General features: G+C 43.0%; 1 protein-coding gene and 1 pseudogene across 3 annotated transcripts in view; both read right to left on the bottom strand.

Moving 5' to 3' along the window:
- Positions 1 to 23844, bottom strand: part of GSPT1 (G1 to S phase transition 1) — a 43622-nt gene that overhangs the window by 18463 nt on the left and 1315 nt on the right. For 2 of the 3 annotated variants that reach the window (XM_063796676.1, XM_024349757.3), the window contains exons 2-5: positions 6804 to 6845; positions 6652 to 6693; positions 5368 to 5595; positions 3762 to 3795 (exon numbers count right to left, since the gene is read on the bottom strand). In XM_063796676.1, the coding sequence (XP_063652746.1) occupies positions 3762 to 3795; positions 5368 to 5595; positions 6652 to 6673 (284 nt within the window). In that variant the 5' untranslated portion in view covers positions 6674 to 6693; positions 6804 to 6845. The remainder of the gene's footprint in view (positions 1 to 3761; positions 3796 to 5367; positions 5596 to 6651; positions 6694 to 6803; positions 6846 to 23844) is intronic. The other variant, XM_024349758.3, reaches the window with a different exon arrangement.
- On the bottom strand, positions 12540 to 13103 carry LOC134808737 (cytochrome c oxidase subunit 6C-like; annotated as a pseudogene).

Here is a 23844-nt window from a genome sequence, read left to right on the forward strand (position 1 = left end):
AAAGTAAACAATTACTCACAAATTACTCAGTGGAATTAGGAAAACGTGAAAATTGTCGAGAATTTCAACATCAGAAAATAGTTATTTTATATGTGTGTGTCTGTCTAAAAAATATAAAATATATATATAACATATGTAACATATATAACATATTTTTATATAAAATATATTACACATTTTATATAAAACATATATATTACATATATATATATATATTTTTTTTTTTTGAGACAGAGTTTCGCTCTTGTCATCCACCTGGAGTGCAATGGCACAACCTCGGCTCACTGCAACCTCTGCCTCCTGGGTTCAAGTGATTCTCCTGCCTCAGCCTCCTGAGTAGCTGGGATTACAGGCACCCACCACCAAACCCGGCTAATTTTTGTACTTGTAGTAAAGATGGGGTTTCATTACGTTGGCCAGGCTGGTCTTGAACTCCTGACCTTGGGTGATCCACCTGCCTCGGCCTCCCAAAGTGCTGGGATTACAGGCGTGAGCCACCACGCCAGGCCATATTTTTTTTTTTTTTTTTTTTTGAGACAGGGTCTCGCTCTGTCACCTAGGGTGGAGTGCAGTGGCGTGATCTCAGCTCACTGCAACTTCCTCCTCCTGGGTTCAAGCGATTCTCCTGTCTCAGCCTCTCAAGTAGCTGGGATTACAGGCGTGTGCCACCATGCCTGGCTAAGTTTTTGTATTTTTAGTAGAGACTGGGTTTCACCATGGTCAGGCTGGTCTCGAACTCCTGACCTCAAGTGATCTGCCAGCCTCAGCCTCCCAAAGTGCTGGGAATACTGGCATGAGAACCACCACGCCTGGCCAGAAAATAGTTAAAGTAAAGGAACCACTGGTGGATGCTAAAATTATGGAAAGTGTAAGTGGAAAAAGGATATTTACAGTCTCGAATTAACAGACAAAGTGGCCTGGTGTGGTGGCTCATGCCCGTGATCCCAGCACTTTGGGAGGCCGAGGTGGGAGGATCCCTTGAGGCCAGGAGTTTGAGACCAGCCAGTGCAACACAGTGAGACCATCTCCACATAAATATTAAAAAATTGGCCTGGTGTGGTGATGCATGCCTGTATTCCTAGCTACTTGGGAGGCTGAAGTGAGAGGATCACCTGAGCCCAGGAGTGTGAGGTTACAGTAAGCTATGATTCCACCACTGCACTCTAGCCTGTGTTTAAGAGCAAGACCCTGTCTCTAAAAAAAAACAAAAAATCAGGCCAGGTGTGATGGCTCATGCCTGTAATCTCAGCACTTTGGGAAGCTGAGTTGGGAGGACTGCCTGAGTCCATGAGGTTGAGGCTGCAGTGAGCCATGATTACACAACTGCCCTCCAGCCTAAACAACAGGGAGACCCTTTCTCAAAAAAAAATAAAAAACAAAAAATAAAAAATGGCCGGGCGCGGTGGCTCAGGCCTATAATCCCAGCACTTTGCGAGGCCAAAGCAGGCGGATCACAAGGTCAGGAGTTCAAGACCAGCCTGACCAACATGGTGAAACCTCATCTCTACTAAAAATACAAAAAAATTAGCCAGACGTGGTGGTGCATGCCTGTAATCCCAGCTACTTGGGAGGCTGAGGCAGGAGAATCATTTGAACCCGGGAGGCGGAGGTTGCAGTGAGCCAAGATCGCACCACTGCACTCCAGCCTGGGCGATAGAGATTCTGTCTCAAAAAAAAAAAAAAAAAAAAAGAAAAGGGAAAACAATAACCTTATAGTGGACAATCTTGACAGATGACACCTTAACCAAGTAATCATGACTAATTTCACCAGTAATAAGGAAGTTTTGATGAATGACTATGGTTGTAAGATGTCAACATCAGGGCAGGATGAATGAAGGGAACTTCCTATACTGTTTTTGCAACCATTCCGTAAATCTAAAATTATTTCAGAATATAGTAGTTTTTGTTTTTTGTGTTTGTTTTTTTTAAGTAAATATAAGGTGGGCATGGTGGTGCAAGCGTGTAGTCCCAGCTACTTGGGAGGCTGAGGTAGGAGGATCAGTTGAGCACAGGAATTTGAAGCTATAGTGCGCTATGATCCCCCCTATAAATAGCCAATACCCTCTGGCCTGGGCAACACAGCGAGACCCTGTCTCTTAAAATAAATATAGTTTTATTTTTATTTTTTATAGAAATGAGGATCTCACTATATTGTCCTGGCTCTTCTTGAAGCCTGGGCTCAAATGATCCTTCCGCCTTGGCCTCCCAAAATGCTAGGATTACAGATATGAGCCACCATGCCCAGCCAAGTAAATTTAAAAATAAAATAACAAGTAAATGTAAATGTAGGTACTATAGAAAAGAAAAAAAAATTGCAACAATGTTGTCTAGGCAAGTAAGTCTTATTACTTGTCAAAATGAGATAATAATTTCAAAATAGTTCGTTAGTAATGCATACTTCCTTGACTCAATCCAATTCAAAGCTCTCCTTTCCCTATAGCTTTCATCTGTGTTCTCCACGTAGACATCTACAGTGCAGTGCACCTAAGCATTTGCATGTAGAAACCCAGTGTGACGCCACCAAAACTTACAGCCCATCAGCAAAAAATATACACTGTCCTGAAACATAACATCATATGGCTGTGACACTTCAACCACAGAGACCTGGGGAAGGACCCCTGTTTAACAGCCTGTCTTAGGGTCTCTGTTGCGGAAATGTTCAAAAGTAACTGGCAAGATTACCAGTGATGATCAGCCAGGTGTGGTTAATCACACCTGTATGCCAGCACTTTGGGAGGCAGTAGAGGTGGGCAGACCACTTGACCCCAAGAGGTCAAGACCAACCTGGGCAATATGATGAAACACCACCTCTACAAAAAAACAGAAAAATTAGCCAGGCTTGGTCGCATGCACCTGTGATCCCACCTGCTTAGGAGGCTGAGGTGGAAGGATTGCTTGAGTCCAGGAGGTCGAGGCTGCAGTGAGCCAAAATCATGCCACTGCACTCCAGCCTTGGTGACAGAATGAGACCCTATCTCAAAAAAAAAAAAAAAAAAAAAAAAATTTAACTAGGCAAGATGATGGCAAGCCCTATAGGTCCTCTGATGACACAGTTCAAAGAAATGGGTCTAATTTAGAGAAGCAATTAAAAATTTAGGACTTTTTAGTTATCAAGATTTGTCAATACTAAAATGCATTACTGAAGGCCAGCCACGGTCATTTCATACCTAGGAAATTTCTAAAATACGATCAAAAAATTATCTTAGCATTTTAGCTAGTCTACCTGTCTTTTATTAAATCCATATACATTTAAGGAGCTGATGAATGAGGCAAAAACAGTTCCTCCATTCACCAGATTCAAGAGCTGGTTGTCATTATTCCCATGTATGTTACATGCAAAGGAGACCAAGTTTCCCATAATCTAGAGTTCTGTGTTCATTTTTTATTTTTAAAAAATGTAAAAAGCTTTCAGAAACACATTTAATACTAGTAATAATCACATTACAAAAACTACTACTTTTAAAAAAATTAAAGTAGAGACAGAGTCTCACTGTCTTGCCCAGGCTGGTTTCAAACTCCAGACCTCAAGTCAAGTGATCCTCCCACCTTAGCCTCTCAAAATGCTGGGATTATAGGTGTGTTCCACCACACCAGGCCAAAAATCACTTCTTAACATCAGTATTGTGTCCCAGTAATTTTATTTTTAATTTTTCTTTGGGGGACCTGTTTTATCTCCTTTGTGTGACTGTATGAAGGTTTACAATGCCTAAAATTCATTACATCAATTTAACTCTGTTATTTAACAAAAGATACAGACTTACATTATTTGTCCTCCAATGGTTGACTTGCCAGCATCTAAAAGTAACATCAACATGCAAACCATAGGTTAAAACCAAAAACCAATGGCTAAACATGCAAACAACAGCACCCTTTAACATACATAATTAAATCTTCCATATGAATTTGGGGCATAAATCCTAGTTCATTACCCTTCTCCTTTTGAAAATGAGCCTCAAGGCTGGGCTCGGTGGCTCACGCCTGTAATTCCAGCACTTTGGGAGGCCAGCGAGGGCAGATGACCTGAGGTCAGGAGTTCGAGACCAGCCTGGCCAACATGGTGAAACCCCGTTTCTACCAAAAATACAAAAATTAGCTAGGCGTGGTGGCGGCCGCCTGTAATCCCAGCTACTTGGGAAGCTGAGGCAGGAGAATCGCGTGAACTCGGGAAGCAGAGGTTGCACTGAGCTGAGATCACGCCATTGCACTCCAGCCTGGGCGACAAGAGTGAAACTCCGTCTCAAAAAAAAAAAAAAAAACACACTTAAAAACACTTTACTGATAAAGAATTTTTTAACAGATTACTCCGAAAAGCACAGCGGCAACAGACTATAAATTCCCCAAGAGAAGTTTCCAAGAGCAAAAGCAGCTGAAGAACTGTGAACTAGATTCAGGTGCTTTTCCTTTCACTTACAGCAAATGAGGTATGTGCTCCTTTACACCTTTTTTCCCCCCCGAGACGGAATCTTGCTCCGTTGCCCAGAGCTGGAGTGCAGTGGTGCGATCTCAGCTCACTGCAACCTCCACCTTCTGGGTTCAAGCAATTCTCCTGCCTCAGCCTCCGGAGTAGCTGGGATTACAGGCTCATGCCACCACACCTGGCTAATTTTTGTATTTTTAGTAGAGACGGGGTTTCACCATGTTGGCCAGGCTGGTCTTGAACTCCTGACCTCGTGATGTGCCCGCCTTGGCCTCCCAAAGTGCTGGGATTACAGGCGCCAGCCACAGTGCCCAGCCGCTCCTTTACACTTTCAAAAGAGTTCTTGCTACTAAAAGAAGGGGTACAGTGTTTCACATCTGGGGGGAAGGCAGAGATAGCTGAAATGAAAGACACATAATTCTGTATTTTTTTTCTCACAATTCTGGGGATAGTCCAGATAATTAGAGAATATCTGAGTAAATTAAATAAATTTGTTCTTTTGTTTTTTGCTAAACCAGCAACCTGGCAAGCATCCAGAAGTTACTCCAAATTATTGATTTCCTGCTTCACACAAAATTATCTGGTAAGGTCAATCCCATTAAAATTAACAAGTTAACTGAGGTTCACATAAAAAAGGGCACATTTTCTAAGATACTGATATATAATACTATGCTGAACTACCATCAATGGTCAATAGACTAATTATATGTTACGTACAATATACTGAAGTTTTTCTTCCAGCATCTACGCCGTTACAGAATTATTCATTTGCCTAAACTTCAGGAAAAAAGTACTTGCAATTTTTTGCCAGCTAAAAAAACCCAGCAAGTTAAAAATCAAGACATTTTCAATTAATTTGCTTCAGTTTCACTAAACATCTCCAAGTAGCTAAAAAGGATGTTCTATGTTTTATGTATCCAGTAACTTTAATTGCTGTGAGAGCAGCTTACCTACGTGCCCAATGAATACTACATTTACATGCTCTTTCTTAGGAGCACCTGGCGGTGCAACCACAGACTTAGGTTTTGGGATTTCCTCTTCCTCCTCCATCATTTCATGGGCACTTTCCTCTGGCGGCCTTCCATCTCCCAAGGAACCACCCCCTGGCTCTGCTTCACTTATTTCTTCTTTGTGCTCCCATGATTCTTCTGGAGACATTTCTGTCTCTCCATTTTCTACTGAAGAAAGACATTTTAACTTAGTATTCTGAAAAAGACTTATAATCTATACTTTAAAATACACTAGCTTTAAAATAACAACTGGAAGTTTGCATATGTAGTTCCATTTCCTAATGCCTAGTGACACATAAGCAGGAAAACCTCTTTCATAGCAGAAATGGGTGACAGCTTTCAAGGCAGACTCACTGCTGGTATCAGATCAGCGGGCACTGACTCACAGGCTGAGATTGCTATTTTCGCAAAGCTTCATTTTCATAATGGCAAACAAAATGTAAACAAGAGTTCTAACATTCCCAACAGCCTAGTTATTCCAGTGTTGAGACACCCTGATAGTAAGAAAAAAAGGAAAGTTTAAAATCGTGACACACGAGAAATATGAAAGGATTTAGGAAATATTTTCTTTTTCCTCTTAAAGTAATAAAACTTTGGCATCAACTTTAATCACGCTGGGAACATGAAACCCTTAAGAATAAAGTTATAAAAAGGAAGAACATTTTTCACCAAGAAAACAGAACGTGTGGCCGAGCATGGTGGCTCACACCTGTAATCCCAGCACTTTCGGAGGCCGAGGTGGGTGGATCACGAGGTCAGGAGTTCGAGACCATCCTGATCAACATGGTGAAACCCCGCCTCTACTAAAAATACAAAAATTTGCCAGGTGTGGTGGTGCGCGCCTGTAATCCCAGCTACTCAAGAAGCTGAGGCAGGAGAAGCACTTGAACCTGGGAGGCGGAGGTTGCAGTGAGCCAAGACTGCACCACTACACTCCAGCCTGGGCGACAGAGCGAGACTCCGTCTCAAAAAAAGAAAACAGAACATGTACAGGTATTTAAATTGACTTGACCATTCCTCCACTCAATTTTATTTGCAATCATTAAGTTTATCAAGGCAGTGTTAGTGCCTAGTTTGTTCTACTTTCTAAATACTAATAGCGAAGACTCAATGTGTCTTAAATGTAGGCATTACAATAATCGTAACACTTACATAATGCACCTTAAATCTTGAGAGTGAAAGAGTTTCATATTACTGTATTAATATGGTCAGAAATTTTCTTACCAATAGGTTCTGAAAGTTCCATGCTAACAGCTGAATTTGAACCTAGACAAGAGATTGAAATATAATATATATTTACAAAACAGTATCTAGCTTTACACACCATAGACAACCTAATGTTTTCTCAAGTAGACTTTCAAAGAGTACATCATTACCTTCACACAATGACTGTTCCTCTTGAGAGGATTCCACAGGTGCTGTTTAACAGAAATAAGTTCTATTAAAAATTGATACTTATCCATCCATTTCACTTATCTTTTAATATGCAGTAAAAACAGAAGTTCAATAACACGACACAAGCCTCAATCAATAACCCCAGATCAATGGCAGCTAACTCAGGCCTTCAAATTAGAAGTCTCTGCTTAACCTACTTTTCAAAATTCTACTAATTACAGCCAATTTTGAAACATTTTCAGTAGTTTCAATGTATTCATAAAAACATGCTTATTCTTTTGATTTGCTTTATAAACCTCTTCTTCACAGATACTGTCAAAGTAATTTGCAGCTCAGCACAGATCAAATTAGAGATGTGCTCAACAAATACACATCTACTTCCCGTGATTCTCTCTTGGTAACCCAGCCCAAGAAAGCTGTGATTAGCCCTTTTTTTTTTTTTTTTTTTTTGAGACTGAGTTTCACTCTTGTTGCCCAGGCTGGAGTTGGAGTGCAATGGCACGATCTCGGCTTACCGCAACCTCCATCTCCCCGGTTCAAGCGATTCTCCTGCCTCAGCCTCCTGAGTACCTGGGATCACAGGTGCATGCCACCATGCCCGGCTAATTTTGTATTTTTAGTAGAGACGGGGTTTCGCCACGTTGGTCAGGCTGGTTTTGAACTACGACCTCAGGTGTTCTGCCCACCTCGGCCTCCCAAAGTGCTGGGATTACAGGCTTGAGCCACCGCATCCAGCCTGTGATTAGCCCTTTTTAATATTCCATACTCATGTTATCAAAATCCCTGAATAAATTAGATACCTATAGGATAAATGACATGTGTATAAAGTCCTGAAATATATATAAGTCATTAAAAACATCTGCAGAAAAGGTGATTCCAATGATGCCAGTTTTTTCCTATACTAGAACTCTAAAACCAAGCAATAATCCAGTTTCCAGTTGCCACACTGCAAATTTACTTATGACATTACTGGAAGAGATGTAGGAGAAATACATACTAATAACCAAATATCTAAGTCTGCTTTTTGGATTTTAGTTTGTCAGATACAGACAAACCTAAATTCTACTCCAATATGAACGTGCCCCTGCTTTAAAGAATCTCCACGACAGAAAACGATACTAAAGAATTAAATATGAATCATGCACAGCAAGTATGAAAAAATAATGAATTTGTAACCTGTAAAATCATTGCCGGGAAAGGATCAATACCTGTAAGAGTCAAGAGAAAGTGTTTTGGGCCCAGCCTTCAATAGCATCAAATGTTGAGTAAAGTAATTTCCTGTCCCTGACAGGTAAAGGACAACCAAATTGTTTTTTTTTTTTTTTTTTAAGTGACAGGCTCAGATTGTCACTTAGGAAGATCTTTTTCTTGCAGCTTAAACTACATGAACTAGAGTGGGCAAGACCCCACAGGCAGGAAGACCCACATCACCACTGCAAGAAAGCATGCCATGGAGACAACCAAGCAATACAACTAGGAGGGGATGGGGGCTACACCTGACAGGAGTTGGGAGAAAGGGAGAGTAAAAGGTCTAAGATGACCCCAAGCTGTGGGATGAGCAGGACATTAACAAACAGGGGGGAAACGCATTTGAACCTGGTTTGGAAGGAGGCAGAAACTGTACTTCAACACAATACAGATTAACTTTTTTTTGCTTTTCCATTTTTAAGAAAAGTTTAAGGATAAGGTAAGGAAAAATTACTCAGTTTTCAGAGGAAGCCAGGCAGTACTGAGAGTATCAAGTTCACAGGCCACCCTAAGAAGGAGGTGACTGCATGGGGTACTTCTCAGAGCCTGGCACTGAGCTGACTCCTAGGTTTAACTCCTGGCTTATTACAAGCTGTGAATGCACTTATTCCACTGAAATTGTGGAAATGATATACCATCTACCTGAGAGGATTGTTGAGGAATTTATGGGAGGAAATGGGAGAATAATTTGTTTAGTGTCAGTTAAAGAACTCCTGGCATATTCAACAAATGTGTCTCCATCTGCTATGTAACTACTCCAACTCAATCCTATCAATATGTATTGAGTATCAGCCAGGCACGGTGGCTCACACCTGTAATCCCAACACTTTGGGAGGCCGAAGCGGGGGGATCATTTGAGTTCGGGAGTTCAAGACCAGCCCGGCCAACATGGCAAAACCCTGTCTCTACTGAAAATACAAAAAAATTAGTGGGGTGTGGCATACACCTGTAATCCCAGCTACTTGGGAGGCCAAGGCAGGAGAATCGCTTGAACCCGGGAGGTGGAGGTTGCAGTGAGCCAAGATCACGTCACTGCACTCCAGCTTGGACAAGAATGAAACTCCGTCTCAAAAAAAAAAAAAATTAATAAAAATGAATACATATATATATGTATTGAGTATCTATTATGGGCCAGACAAGGATAAAAGTACTCACAAATCCATATTGTGTAGGGAGCGGGGGATGGAGGGGGTAGCAACTTGCTTTAACTAATTTTTATTGAGCCCTAAGTGCCGACTGCTAGCTCATTCCCACCAAAAGCCCTAGGAAACAGATCCTGTAATCACTACCATCTAACATACAGGCACATCAGAATCAACTGCAGGCATTTCCAAGTTATGCAAGTGCCATCTTCCCCTTCCTCAGATAGTCCCTGCTGAAAATCAGTGTACAAGTAAACTAAGCTCTGACGGACACACAGTTATGATGTACTGCGTATCTTAAGGCAGGAAAATGACGGGTGTGGTGGGCTTCCTCACCACTCTCAAGTATATCACTAACTGTAACAGCTTTTCAAAACAAAACAGTACTTACACCTGACCACTTAGTTCCTGGCACCAACTATTAGATTTACAATACAGATGGCTCCTCAACTTACAATGGATTGTAAGTTGCAAATGGGTTGGGCATGGTGGCTCACACCTGTAGTCCTAAACCTCTGGGAGTCCAAGGTGGGCGGATGCCAAGAGTTTGAGACCAGCCTGGGCAACATGGCAAAACCCCACCTGTACCAAAAAAAGAAAAACAAAAAACAAAAAACTGTCGGGAGTGGCGGCATGCGCCTGCAGTCCCAGCTGCTCAGGGGGCTGAGCCTGGGAGGGTCAAGGTTGCAATGAGTCCTGACTACACCACTGCACTCCAGCCTGGGCGAGAGAGTGACACCCTGTCTCAAAAAATAAAAATAAAACCGATATATTTCTACCCTATCTTCATACATACACAGTAAACCTTTACTTGTTCATTCTACTCTGGTCTTATTCATGACTCACATAACATCCAGATTTTACTGGCTACTAATGAGCCTGGGCTTAGAATTTTCCGAGGTTGAACTGTTCATGGCTAGGAAATAGATGATTAGGGTGTAATTTCTCACATCCTGCATGGTTCACAGCTGCTAGTAAAGGAAGTTAGAACCCTCTCAAGGAATGAAATTACAGTTTCAAGTTTTCCAGTGTTATCTCTATGTTTAGAAACACACCTTTATTAACTATTTAAAAATGGAACAATTTTTTCTAAGTGGGAAAGCTTTCAGGGTTTACCACTGAGTGCAACTGCCATGCCCCAAATTACAAGGAAAAACTAAGTTTGAGACCAGCCTGGGCAACATGGTGAAACCCCATCTCCACACAGACACACACAAAAATATATATATAAATTAGGCTGGACATGGTGGCTCATGCTTGTAGTCCCAGCTACTCAGGAAACTGAGGCAGGAGAATCGCTTGAGCCCAGGTAGCAGAGGTCGCAGTGAGCCAAGATTGCACCACTGCACTCTAGCCTGGGTGAAAGAGTGAGACCCTGTCTCAAAAAAAAAAGAGGAAAAACTAGGCTGGGCATGGTGGCTCACATCTGTAATCCCAGCACTTTTGGAGGTGGAGGCGGGCGGATCACCTGAGGTCAGGAGTTTGAGACCAGTCTGACTAATATGAGGAAACCCCAACTCTACTAAAAACACAAAAATTTGCCGGGCACGGTGTCTTGTGCCTGTAATCCCAGCTACTTGGGAGGCTGAGGCAGGAGGCTACCCGGGAGGCAGAGGTTGCAGTGAGCTGAGATTGCACCATCGCACTCCAGCCTGGGCAACAAGAGCGAAACTCCATCTTAAAAAAAAAAAAGCCAGGCACAGTGGCTCATGCCTATAATCCCAGCACTTTGGGAGGCCGAGGCGGGTGGATCACAAGGTCAGGAGATCGAGACCATCCTGGCTAACATGGTGAAACCCCGTCTCTACTAAAAATACAAAAAATTAGCCGGGCTTGGTGGCGGGCACCTGTAATCCCAGCTACTCGGGAGGCCGAGGCAGAAGAATGGCATGAACCCGGGAGGCGGAGCTGGCAGTGAGCCGAGATCGCACCACTGCACTCCAGCCTGGGTGACACGACTCTGTCTCAAAAACAGACAGAGCAGGACTCTGTCTCAAAAAAAAAAAAAAAAAAGAGGCAAAACTAATAGTATAATTTATAATAAAGGAAGATTAATGACTTGGCTGTGATACTTGGTACATTACCACAAATTTTAAAACATGAAGTGAAGACTTTACCAGAGAACAGCAGAACACCAGTACTGCCTGTGATACAGATGATAAACTGGAACTGGATTTTTTTTTTTTTTTTTTTTTTAGAGATGGAGTCTCGCTCTGTCGCCCAGGTTGGAGTGCACTATCGCAGTCTCGGCTCACTGCAACCTCCGCCTCCCGGGTTCAAGCGATTCTCCTGCTTTAAGTCCCGAGTAGCTGGGACTATAGGCGTGTGCCACCACACCCAGCTAATTTTTGTAGTTTTAGTAGAGACAGGGGTTTCACGATGTTGCCAGGCTGGTCTCAAACTCCTGACCTCATGTGATCTGCCCGCCTCAGCCTCCCAAAGTCCCGGGATTACAGTCATGAGCCACCACACCTGGCCTTAAATTTTTTATAGAGATGGGGTTTCAATAGGTTCCCCAGACTGGTCTCCAACTCCTGAGCTCAAGCAATCCACCCACCTCAGCCTCCCAAAGTGCCGGGATTACACGTGTGAGCCACCGCGCCCGGCTTCCAAGACATTTTAATCACCCCAAAAGGAAACCCGTATTCATTTAGCAGTTACTGCCCATACTCTCTCCTAGCTTCTGGCAGCCATCAGTATGTCTGTTTTCTGTCTCTGTGGATTTACCTCTTCTGAATACTTCATATCAGTGGAATCATAGAATATGTGGTGTTTGTGTTGCTTCACCATAATCAAATTTTAACTATCAATCCAGTTTCAAGCCAGGCACGGTGGCTCATGACTATAATCCCAGCACTTTGGGAGGCTGAGGCAGGCGGAGCACATGAGGTCAGGAGTTTGAGACCAGCCTGGCCAACATGGTGAAACCCCGTCTCTACTAAAATACAAGAATTAGCCAGGGTGATGACAGGTGCCTATAATCCCAGCTACTCAGGAGGCTGAGCCAGGAGAATCTGGCAATCTTGAACCTGCGAGGCGGAGGTTGCAGTGAGCCAAGATTGCACCATTGCACTCCAGCCTGGGCATAACAGTGAGACTCTGTCTCAAAAAAATTAAATAAAATAAAAATTAGCTGGGTGTGGTGGCACATGTCTGTAGTGCCAGCTACTTGGGAGGCTGAGGTGGGAGGATCACTTGAACCCGGGAGGTGGAGGGAGGCTGCAGTGAACCAAGATCGCACCACTGCACTCCAACCTGGACCACGGTGTGAGACCCTGTCTCCAAAAAAAAAGGAAATGTTTTAGAACTACATAGAATTGCTGGTTGTACAACACAGTGTGAATGTACTAAATGCCACTGAATTGTTCACTTTAAAATGGTTTTATTTATTTGTTTGTTAATTGTTTATCAAGACGAACTATTAGCGCACATATTCATGTGTCATAGTTCAGGAACACGAGTCAGTGACAAACTTCTAGGTAATTCAACCTGAAGAAATTCTTTATATTCCAAGATTACTTTAAACTGAAAGATACCAGCCTTCCTCATCTGCTCAAAATCTCATAATTTCTGCAGAAATCTGCATATGCCTTCTTTCTTGGTTCACCCACACCAAACTCATACAAAGCTGCAACCCCCAGGGATACCATGAATGCTCCAAACATATGAAATCGCAGACGCTTGGCCAGAAGGCCACACATCTGAGGTTTTGGCAACACTTCGGGAGCCATGGTAGTTACTGTCCTTGATACGTATGCCAACCTCAACACCAACATCATTCCTGACTCATTTTATTTTATTTTATTTTATTTATTTATTTTGAGTCTTGCTCTGTTGCCAGGCTGGAGTGCAGTGGTGCAATCTCGGCTCACTGCAACCTCCGACTCCTGGGTTCAAGCGATTCCCCTGCCTCAGCCTCCCGAGTAGCTGGGACTACAGGCGCGCACCACCACGCCTGGGTAATTTTTTGTATTTTTAGTAGAGATGGGGTTTCACCATGTTGGCCAGGATGGTCTCGATCTCCTGACCTTGTGATCCGCCCGCCTTGGCCTCCTAAAGTGCTGGGATTACAAGCGTGAGCCACTGCGCCCAGCCAGTTTTATGTTATGTGGATTTTGCTTCAATTTTTTAAAAGAGTGTACAATTTTTTTTTAAAGCTATGATCATGGGTCAAAGGACTTGAATATGGAGAATCCTACTTGGCCAGCATATCCACACAGCATACGTCAGTCAAGGCCACAGACATCATGGCAGGTAAAAAAAAAAAAGCTACGTTTTGATTCAAGTTACATGTTTTAAACACAAATGTTTGGCTAAGTCTTAAAAAGTGCTTGATGCATGTATTTCATAAATCAGCAATTTAAATTCATACTGCTTTAGATACAAAACTAATCTTCAAGCCGGGTGTAGTGGCTCATGCCTGTAAAACCAACACTCTGGGAAGCAAGGCAGGAGGATCACTTGAGGTCAGGAGTTTGAGACCAGCCCGGGAAACACAAGGAGACTTCGTCCTTACAAAAAATTTAAAAATCAGCCGGGTATAGTGGCACAGGCCTGTAGTCCCACGCAGGATAATCACTGGAACCTGGGAGGTGGAGGCTGCAGTGAGCGGTGATCACACCACTGCACTCCAGCCTGGGTGACAGAGTAAGACCCTGTATCAAACAATAACAACAAAACACAGGCATCCTGAGTGAAACTAGTTTTGTTAGCCAAATGGGTGTTCATTAAAGAAAAATACAACTTCGGAGCTGTCACAGAAGTGTCTCACATTGCATGAAAGTAAGAAATATGTCTGACAAAATTCTGTCCAAGTTTCTGTAGTGATGGAAATGTTTTATATCTGTGCTGTGACATGATAGTCACCAGCCACATGTGGTTATTAAGCACTGGAAACATGGCTATTATGACTGAGGAATTGAATTTTAAATTTAATTTTAATAAATTTAAATAGCCACATGTGGTTTTCGACTACACTTTGGATAACAGTTCTAGGTCAAGGATTCTCCTTAATTGTAGTACACACTTGCCTACCTAATCCCCCATTTCTATCCCATTCCCTGTCCATCCCCTACCCTGAAGGGCTAATGATCACTCCCCTAGGACATGACACCTCTTTAAATTAGAGGCACACATGGGGACCGGGTGCAGTGGCTCACACCTGTACCTGTAATCCCAGCACTTTGGGAGGCCAAGGCGGGCAGATAACTTGAGGTCAGGAATTTGAGACCAGCCTGGCCAACGTGGTGAAACCCCGTCTCTACTAAAAAATTAAAAATTAGCCGGGTCTGCTGGCACACACCTGTAATCCCAGCTACTCAGGAGGCTGTGGTGGGAGAATGGCTTGAACCGGGGAGGTGGAGGTTGCAGTGAGCTGAGATCACTGAGTCACTGCACTCCAGCCTGGGCGACAAGAGCGAGACTCTGTCTCAAAAATAAGTAAGTAAATAAATAAATAAATTATAGGTACACATGTATCTTAGTTCTTGTTCCCTAGATTATAGACTTCCAGAATGAACTGTGGGTGGATGACTTTTTTCTCTACTTCAGTAGTCTCAACAAGTTGGCATGATGTATTGTATAGAATAAATACACAATCAATTTTTACTGAATTACTGTGTTTTCCTTTGATTTTCACACTGGTTCCTTCCAGTCACATCACTTCATTTTTTCACTTTTCTTTCTTCTCTTTGAAATGGAGTCTCACTCTGTCGCCCAGGCTGGAGTGCAGTGGCACAATCTGGGCTCACTGCAACCTCCACCTCCTGGGTTCAGGCATGAGCCACCACACCTGGCCTCACTTCCCTTTTCTGACCAGGACCCCTAAGCCTCCATCTGTACATTCACTGCATTTCCATTAGGGCTCAAGAGAGTGAAAACAATTTTAAATGTGCCAACTTTCTAAGAAGGGGTTAGGGAAACACTACACTCAGGAGATGTTGGGCCAGCTGTGGTGGTTCCCGCCTATAAACCCAGCACTTTGGGAGGCCAAGCTAAGAGGGTTGCTTGAGGCCAAGAGTTCAAGACCAGCCAGGGCAACACAGTGATGCTCTGTCTCTACAAAAAAAAAAATGTAAAAATGAGCCAGGCGTGGAGGCATACAACTGTAGTCCCAGCTATTTAGGAGGCTGAGGCAGAAGAATCACTTAAGCCCAGGAGGTTGAGGCCACAGTGAGCTATGATTGTGCCACTGAACTCCAGCCTGGGCAACAATGTGAGACCCTGTCTCAAAAAACAAAATTAAAGAAAGAAAATTTTAAATTAACTATGTGGTTCATACTATATTCCCATTGGATTATGCCAGGGTGGTAACGATAAAAAAGCAAGATTCATTTAACTCAGAAAGAAAATTAGGCTAAGATAATAAATCCAGCAGCCAACAAGTCTTAATAATAGGCACTTATCTGGTAAGATCACATGAGACAATATTTCTTGAATTTTTTTAATGTAAATCCCTCCAACAACAAAGAACGATCCCATCTCTGAACAAAAATTTGCAAGCTGAGGTTTTTTTTTTTTTTCCCATAGACAATACTGAAAAACAGTAAAAGCAAACACCAGAAAGAAGTCTACAGAACACATAAAACAATGTGGATGGTTTTGCCTTAATTACCTAACACTCTAAAAATAAAAAGGCTCGGTACAGACAGTGGTGAACAGAGCTGTTTTAAAGTATTTTACATCAACACTTGCTAAAATGTAAAAAGAAGTAATTTCAAAATATTGCTTTAAATCAGAGCACTGCCTACTTATGACAAATGTCATTCTGCTACTACTGAGACAGAACACAGAGAAATGCCGTGGTCCAAGCTCACAGGTCCAGTTTCTGGAGAGTCTCAGTCTACTTTAATACAAAATCACAAGGAAAGCACTAGCAGTCACTACTAGAATAAACTTTGAAATGACCTCGATTCCAAGCCTCACTCCTCTCATGGATATGACTGACCTAAGTTATTTAGCTTTACTGAGCCTTTATTTTCTCATCTGTAAAATGGGTCAACAGTACCTAACCTCAAGAGAATGTTGTGAAGACTAAATAACTGATAAGGGGTGGTAAATGCTCAATAAATTTATTACAGCAAGCACTTCAAAGCCCCAAAATAATTTCAAAAACCTTTAAGAATGAAACATTACGCAAATGCCAGGGCCACTCTCAGAAAACTACACGCTAGTTGTAGTAATTAGCTCCAGGCATGCCCTTCCCGCCCCCTGTTATTAAACAGCATGATGTGGCAGATCAAGCACTAAACTAGCAGGTGGCAAATCTGCATTCTAGACTCAATGGTGTCATTAACTCTGTGAGTGACCTTAGGCATTTACTTAGCATTTCTAAGGCTCCAGTTCCTTTATCTGAAAATGAAGAGGCTGTACAACTGCTAGGGTCGTATCCAGCACTAACATTCTAAGAACCTCTTTATTCGGACACAAAAGCAATGCCACATTATCAACCTGATCAGACTTTGCATAGAGTAACTAAAATTCCATTATGTTTTTCAAACAACCCTGTAAGACAGTCTTATGAGCTACATCCTAACTACTTCAAAAACAATTTGAGGCCAGGCGCGGTGGCTCACACATGTAATCCCAGCACTTTGGGAGGCTGAAGCGGGCAGATCACTTGAGGTCAGGAGTTCGAGACCAGCCTGGCCAGCATGGCAAAGCCCCATCTCTACTAAAAATACAAAAATTAGCCGGGGATGGTGGTGCACACGTGTAATCCCAGCTACTTGGGAGGCTGAGGCAGGAGAATCGCTTGAACCAGGAAGGCAGAGGTTGCAGTGAGCCAAGATCGTGCCACTCCAGCCTGGGCGACATAGAGAGATTCATCTCAAAAACAAAAAAGAAACAAAACACCATTTAAATAACATTTAAAATACACAAACCAAAACCATTTCAGATACCCTCAAAAAAGTACAAAAGTAACAGAAACGGCCGGGTGCGGTGGCTCACACCTGTAATCCCAGCACTTTGGGAGGCCGAGGTGGGTGGCTCACTTGAGGTCAGTAGCCACCAAGACCATCCTGGCCAACATGGTGAAACCCTGTCTCTACTAAAAATACAAAAATTAGCCAGGCATGGCGGTGTCATCCCAGCTACTCAGGAGACTGAGGCAGGAGAATCGCTTGAACCCGGGAGGTGGAGGTTGCAGTGAGCCGAGATCACGCCATTGCACTGCCGCCGGGGCAACAAAGGGAGACTCCATGTCAAAAATAAAAAAATAACCGAAACATTTTTCTGCTACCAAAATTAACCACCTAAAGGCAATGGACAAGTAGTATGGTAACATACTGGAGTTCTACAGAAATATTCAACCAGGAAATTACCCAGTGACATTCTGTAGAATGCGCTTTTTTTTTTTTTCAAGTGAAGCGACATACAATTACCTAGTGGGAATGTGGTTTGGAAGTGAGTGTCACCACTGTTAGGTCAGGTGCTCGGGAAAGCCTTATTAAGTGTTCTTCTCTCTTTGAAAGTAGAATTATGATGGGAAACTGGTTCAACTTAGAGTACTGTAACAACTAGGTTTCCTTAGAACAAAGCCATTTACGAAGGAGCCATATAAATCTACAGCCTCGGCTCACTTTGTTAAACTCTACTGAAAACAAGGCAGAAACTTCTAAGCCTTGAAATGAATCAACAATCAACAGCTAAAAACTGTCAGTTTTCTTGATTGTTCTGAGGACCTCAGATCCTTCAACTAGTAGCCAAATTCTTGTCTCCCGAAGATATTTTAAAACCAAGGGTAGAATGATGAAATTCTAAACATGCCCCAACAGACACACTAGCCAGACGCATAGTAACTGAACTCACTGCTGTTTAATACGAAATAGACAAGTACTGTAAAAAGATAACCAGTGCTCTACCTTCAGCACTCTCGACAAACTTAAAAATACAAAACTTGGCCAGGCACAGTGGCTCTCGCCTGTAATCCCAGCATTTTGGGAGGCCGAGACGGGTGGATCACTTCAGGTCAAGAGTTCGAGACCAGCCTGGGCAACATGGTGAAACCTCATCTCTACGGAAAATACAAAAATTAGCTGGGCATGGTGGCGGGCACCTGTAATCTCAGCTACTTGTGAAGCTGAGGCAGAACAATCGCTTGAACTTGGGGAGGCAGAGGTTACGGTGAGCCGAATTAGGGCCACTGCACTCCAGCCTGTGACAGAGCGAAACTCCATCTCAAAAAACAAAAACAAACAAAAAAACTTAGCCAGGCATCATGGTGGGTGCCTATAGTCCTAGCTACTCAGGAGGCTGAGGTGAAAGATCACTTGAGCCCAGGGATTTGAACTTACGATGAGCTATAATCACACCATTATACTCCAGCTTGGGTGACAAAGTAAGATCCGGTCTCTAAAAAATAATAAGTAAAAAGTTTTTTAAAATACACACAACCTTGGTGATCAGGCTTTGGCTGCAACTCTGGCCCAGGAGGCCAGAAAAAAAAAATACACACAAGGCATTCGCAAAGAACAGTGAGCAGATAATAGATAAATCTTTAGTTTTATGAGAGTGACAAGACTGAGAGATTTTACGTAAGGGATTGCTGTTCTCAGCTTTGAAAGCCTTCTCTACACTGTATGCAGGGCTCACTTACCACACTGTGACTTCCACTAGAGTACACTGGGCATCTGATCCCTTTCTAGATTCCTTCAGGACCACAATTTATTCATCTTGGTGTTATTTCAAGTGCCTAGCATAGCATCTTTCATTCAGTGGACTGGTAAACGTTTGTTAATGAGTCGCTAGTACATATATCTGAGCAAAACCAGAAATTCGCATTTCTGGAAAAAAATTCCATTCCAATACTGCTAACTCAACCCAGAAGGTGATCAAATCTCTTTTTCATTCCTTTCTCTTCAACCAGAAAGAAAAGACTATCTGAACACTTTCAGACATTTCTTCCCCAGCAAACCAAAGCAAGCAAATCAAGGCTTAAACTTTGTTGTCTACATTACTTCCTTAAATTGTTCAAACTGAAATTGCTGTCTTTTCATGCTGTGCAACTTCAGAAAAGGTAAAAAAATAAAGAACAGAAGAATGCAATAAGATATGTACTGACAGCACTATGTAATACCTGCTCCAAAGAGGGTTTTTATACCAGTCAAAAATTCTAACAGTTTAAACAACTGCTCAACTTGGCACAGCACATCCCTAGATGATGCCTTCGCTTCTTCCCTAAATCCTCAGTCTCAAGCCATTCATACGTGTAAAACCATGAAACAAGAGGCAAAAAGGTCAGCCATGGCAGGAGAAGTAACGAAAGGCAGTGTTTACTACTGTGATACTCCAGGGATACTGTGGGGCCTCTCCTCTACCCCATCTGCTGTCCCACTGAAGCCTAAAAACACCTTTATATGAGCACTGTTCTTGCAGGCACTTCAGTCTCAAAAACACATTCTCAAATACAGAATCTTATCTATTATCTACCTCAACAGATAGAATTTAACATATTAATAAAGTGTAAGGGCCTTTCTGGATTAAACAACCATTACTTTGATTTGGAATCCTCTCTACTCTGGTGGCCCTGAAGAGGTCACTTCTGAGATGTTCCGGCTTAAAACTGAGAATACTCTAAAAAGCATCTGCCAAGTGGTGATGGTTGCATAACCTTACAAATATATTAAAAGCCACTGAACTGTATGTACACTTTACTTTTCTTTTTGGACAGTGTCTCATTTGGTCACCCAGGCTGAGTGCAATGGTGCCATCATAGCTCACTGCAGCCTCCAGCTCCTGGGCTCAAGAGATCCTCCCACCTCAACCTCCCAAGTAGCTGGGACTACAGGTTTGTGACACCACACCCAGCTATTATTTTTTTTTTTTTTTTTTTTGAGACAGAGTGTCAATGTCGCCCAGGCTAGAGTGCAGTGGTGTGATCTCGGCTCACTGCAACCTCCGCCTCCCAGGTTCAAGTGATTCTCCTGCCTCAGCCTTCCCAGTAGCTGGGACTATGGGCGCGCACCACTATGCCTGGCTAATTTTTATATTTTTAATAGAGACAGGTTTCGCCACGTTGGCCAGGCTGGTCTCGAACTCCTGACCTCAGGTGATCCGTCCACCTCGGCCTCCCAAAGTGCTGGGATTACAGGCATGAGCCACTGCACCCAGCTGTAGTTTTTTTGTTTTTTTTTTTTTTGTGGAGACAGGGTCTCAGTCTCACTATGTTTTATGGAGGCCTCAGGCAATCCTCTCACCTCAGCCTCCCAGAGTGTTGGGTTTATAAGTGTGAGCCAATGCGCCCAGCTTGTACAGTTGAAAAGGGTGAATTTTACAGTGTGTAAGTTAAATGTCAATCATTTAAAAAAAAAAAAAAAAAAGGCCAGGTGCGGTGGCTCAGACCTATAATCCCGGCACTTTGGGAGGCCAAGGCGGGCAGATCACCTGAGGTCAGGAGTTCAAGACCAGCCTAGCCAACACAGTGAAACCCCATCCCTGCAAAAACACACACACACAAAATAGCTGGGCATGATGGCAGGTGCCTGTAATCCCAGCTACTCGGGAGGCTGAGGCAGGAGAATTGCTTGAACCTGGGAGGAGGAGGTTGTAGTCAGCCGAGATCGTGCCATTGCACTCCAGCCTGGGCAACAGAGCAAGACTCCGTCTCAAAACAAAAAACAAAAAACAAACAAAAAAAACCTCCTCCTCCAATAAATAAGGCATTCAGCAAATACTGAACACTACAAAACAGAATGTTTCTCTTTAAAATTCAAGTTCCACAATACAATCTGCTAAGTTTTGGAGACAGTGCCTCCTCCAAGTAAGTACTGAGGGCTGCTGGTTTTATTCCATGCTTGTTTCTTAATGGCAGTGAGTTCTGAGAAGCATTAAAGGTGGGATGATGCAAAGAACACCACATCATTACTTTAGAAGCTCTGGCTGTTCTAAAAAGTTCAAGTAACCCTAAAATTACTAAACCAGTTTCTTATCTAACAATAAAAAAAACTAGGTGCAAATTGCAACTTAAATACATCCTATCAGATAAAATGCTTGTTCTAACATACATTAAGCCTTGTCTTCTATATTTTTATTCACTTGGTAACCTCACTTTTTAAGGAGAATCTCTTGGCCAATTTACTTGGCTCTAGAGAACTGTGCTTAAATGAATTACACTTAATTACACTTAAATGGGTTCCACTTAATTATTTCTTAAGGAACCTATATTCTTTAGTTTTCAAAGAGATCCAAGGTCAATACTGAATCCCAAGGTCTGACTCTCCAGGCTCCTTCAACAGCTTTCCCGGCATGCAGTTTAAAAACACACCCAGCACAAATTTCGGCTATGGCTTAACTAAAGAACAGAACATGCTAGCCCTATTGTCCACTTCCTCGCTATCAAAAAAACCTTGCAAACTTTTTGGTTCCCCCTTTGTAAGTTCCAATCCAGGTGTTATTTCCTATTTATCCCCCTGCTTTTTATAAGCACTGATTGTTCTCCGATGCTGGCTTTTTATGGACTTAATAGTCTGGAACATGCAATCCAACAGTCTCAATATAACCCTGGACCTCAATTTAGAAAATCAGTTCTTTTCCAAATAGACATCCTATATAGGACAATTTTTTAAAAACATGAACTGGCATTTTGGTACAAGCAATTGGTAAAGTCAGTAACACCAAAATAGTTTTTTGATTACAAACAAGAAAGCTGACCATGCTGTACGGATTCTCTTACTGACAGCTACTTCCCTACAGGTTTTCCTATCTCCAATTTCTAGCACTGTCAAAGAGAAAAAGATTAGGTGTAACTACAAATTAGCAACTATCAGGAAGAGAGAAAGCCCGGATAAGAGGTAATACCTAGTCACCAACAGTGACCATTCTAGACCAAGGCTGGTTATCCCCGGATGACTCGCTGGACAGGCTGTAAATGGAGTCCTGAGTCTAGTCAGAGTGGTGCTGGTGGCTCCACAGAAAGGAGGAAGAGCCAAGAAAGAAAATGGCTGGATAAACGGAATCTGCAAAGTAAGGTAGGGAATGGGCACTTTTAGGAGCTGAGAAGTGAACTAGGTTAGGCAGTCAAAATGGCTTGATGTAAGTCAAGAATTACAAGCTAAGCTTCCTTATTCAAGAGGAAAACATTGTTTAGGGCCGTACCACCCTGAAAGTGCTCGATCTCCTCAAAAGAAAACATCAACCACCCACACAAATAAATGCCACTGTCAACAAAACCACCAAATCAACCGTGTTGACGTACATGCGTCATCAGAGTGTTTCTCCAGACACTATCCTTTTACCACGAAAGAGCAAACGGTGACAAAAGTTTCTGTAGAAACCAAACTCCTGGAGCACTTTTATAATGTCCACTTATCTAAGAACCACCACAATACAGAACTTTAAAGAGAGAAATCAACAATATGTTCTCACTTAAAATGCGCTGGATGTCATGACCCACCCCACTAACGTCCTGGCTAAATGATGAAAGGACGTTCAGCCTTTTCCTTCCTTTTTCATTTTCTCTTTAAGGAAACACTGATAGTTCCTAAAATAAGCAGCATTAGGAAGAGAATACTTAAGTTCACTCATTTGACATTCCCACAAAATCAGTACCTGAAAGCAAGCTACCTACCACAAAATAAGCACCATTATGAGAATACATAAGTTCACTCATTGGATATTCCTACAACGTCAGCACCTGCAAGCATGCTACCTACGACTTAAGCAACCCCTAAGTACGGGAAGATGTTTAAAAACCAAAGTTAACTCGAAATTTTATGGATTAGAAAATGTATGTCTACTAGCTACGGTCAGAAAGACACGTGAGAACTATTAAATTACAACAAATGCTCAAGTGTCTGAAGAAATAGACTGAATTACTGATGCACGAACACAGTGAGTTATTCCAAGCAATCTGAATAAGGTCAACGATTTTACAGCAATGAAAATTCTCTAAACGTGTCGCTGACAAAGGATAAAAGTGTAAGCTTCACTTTAAAAAGACACAAATCAATATAGTGTCCTATCACACATTAAGTGAGGAATCCTAACTTTGTGGCACTTTGTAAACTTTAGAAGCGTACACAATGCTAAGGGTAAAACAGATCTTGGTATTGATAGCCAAGTTTCTGCCCGATCACAAGGCTGCAATGCATCTTGGGATTCCTTCAGGACGGTTGGGGGCCACGGATAGTTTAAACCGTAATTACAGTTTCAATAGTAGAAAACGCAGCAGAAGACGCTCTCTCGGCTGGGCCTAAGGTGAAAGGAAAACTCGGCCGTTTGTCCTCCCCAACTCCTGCGATCTCTAAACGCCCACCCAAATGACTCCTGGCTCCATCTGTCCTCATTCTGCGCCTCGTGGCAGGGATCCGCCGCGGCCCCCACTCCGTCCCATACGGTTCCCATCTCAAGGGGGTAACTGCGGACTCCAGAGCAGGGCAGGGGCGCGGAGGGGCGGCACTCGGGTCCGGGTCTTTGGGCGCGCTGCCCGCTGTCCGCTCCCCGCCCGGCCACCGCCGCGGGCCGCCCCGCGAAGGCCGGCTCCCGGGCTCGGGGCGCCCCACCCAGGCAGACGGCGCCACTGTCAGCGCCCCACGTGCCGACCCGGCCCCAGGGCCGCGCGCCCCCGGACCGCACCCCTACGCCATGTGGGCTCCGGCGCCCGGCCTGACTTCCTCCCGCGTCCCCGGGGCTG

The sequence above is a fragment of the Pan troglodytes genome, chromosome 18, assembly GCF_028858775.2.
Source record: "Pan troglodytes isolate AG18354 chromosome 18, NHGRI_mPanTro3-v2.0_pri, whole genome shotgun sequence".
In the NCBI taxonomy this organism is placed as follows: domain Eukaryota; kingdom Metazoa; phylum Chordata; class Mammalia; order Primates; family Hominidae; genus Pan; species Pan troglodytes.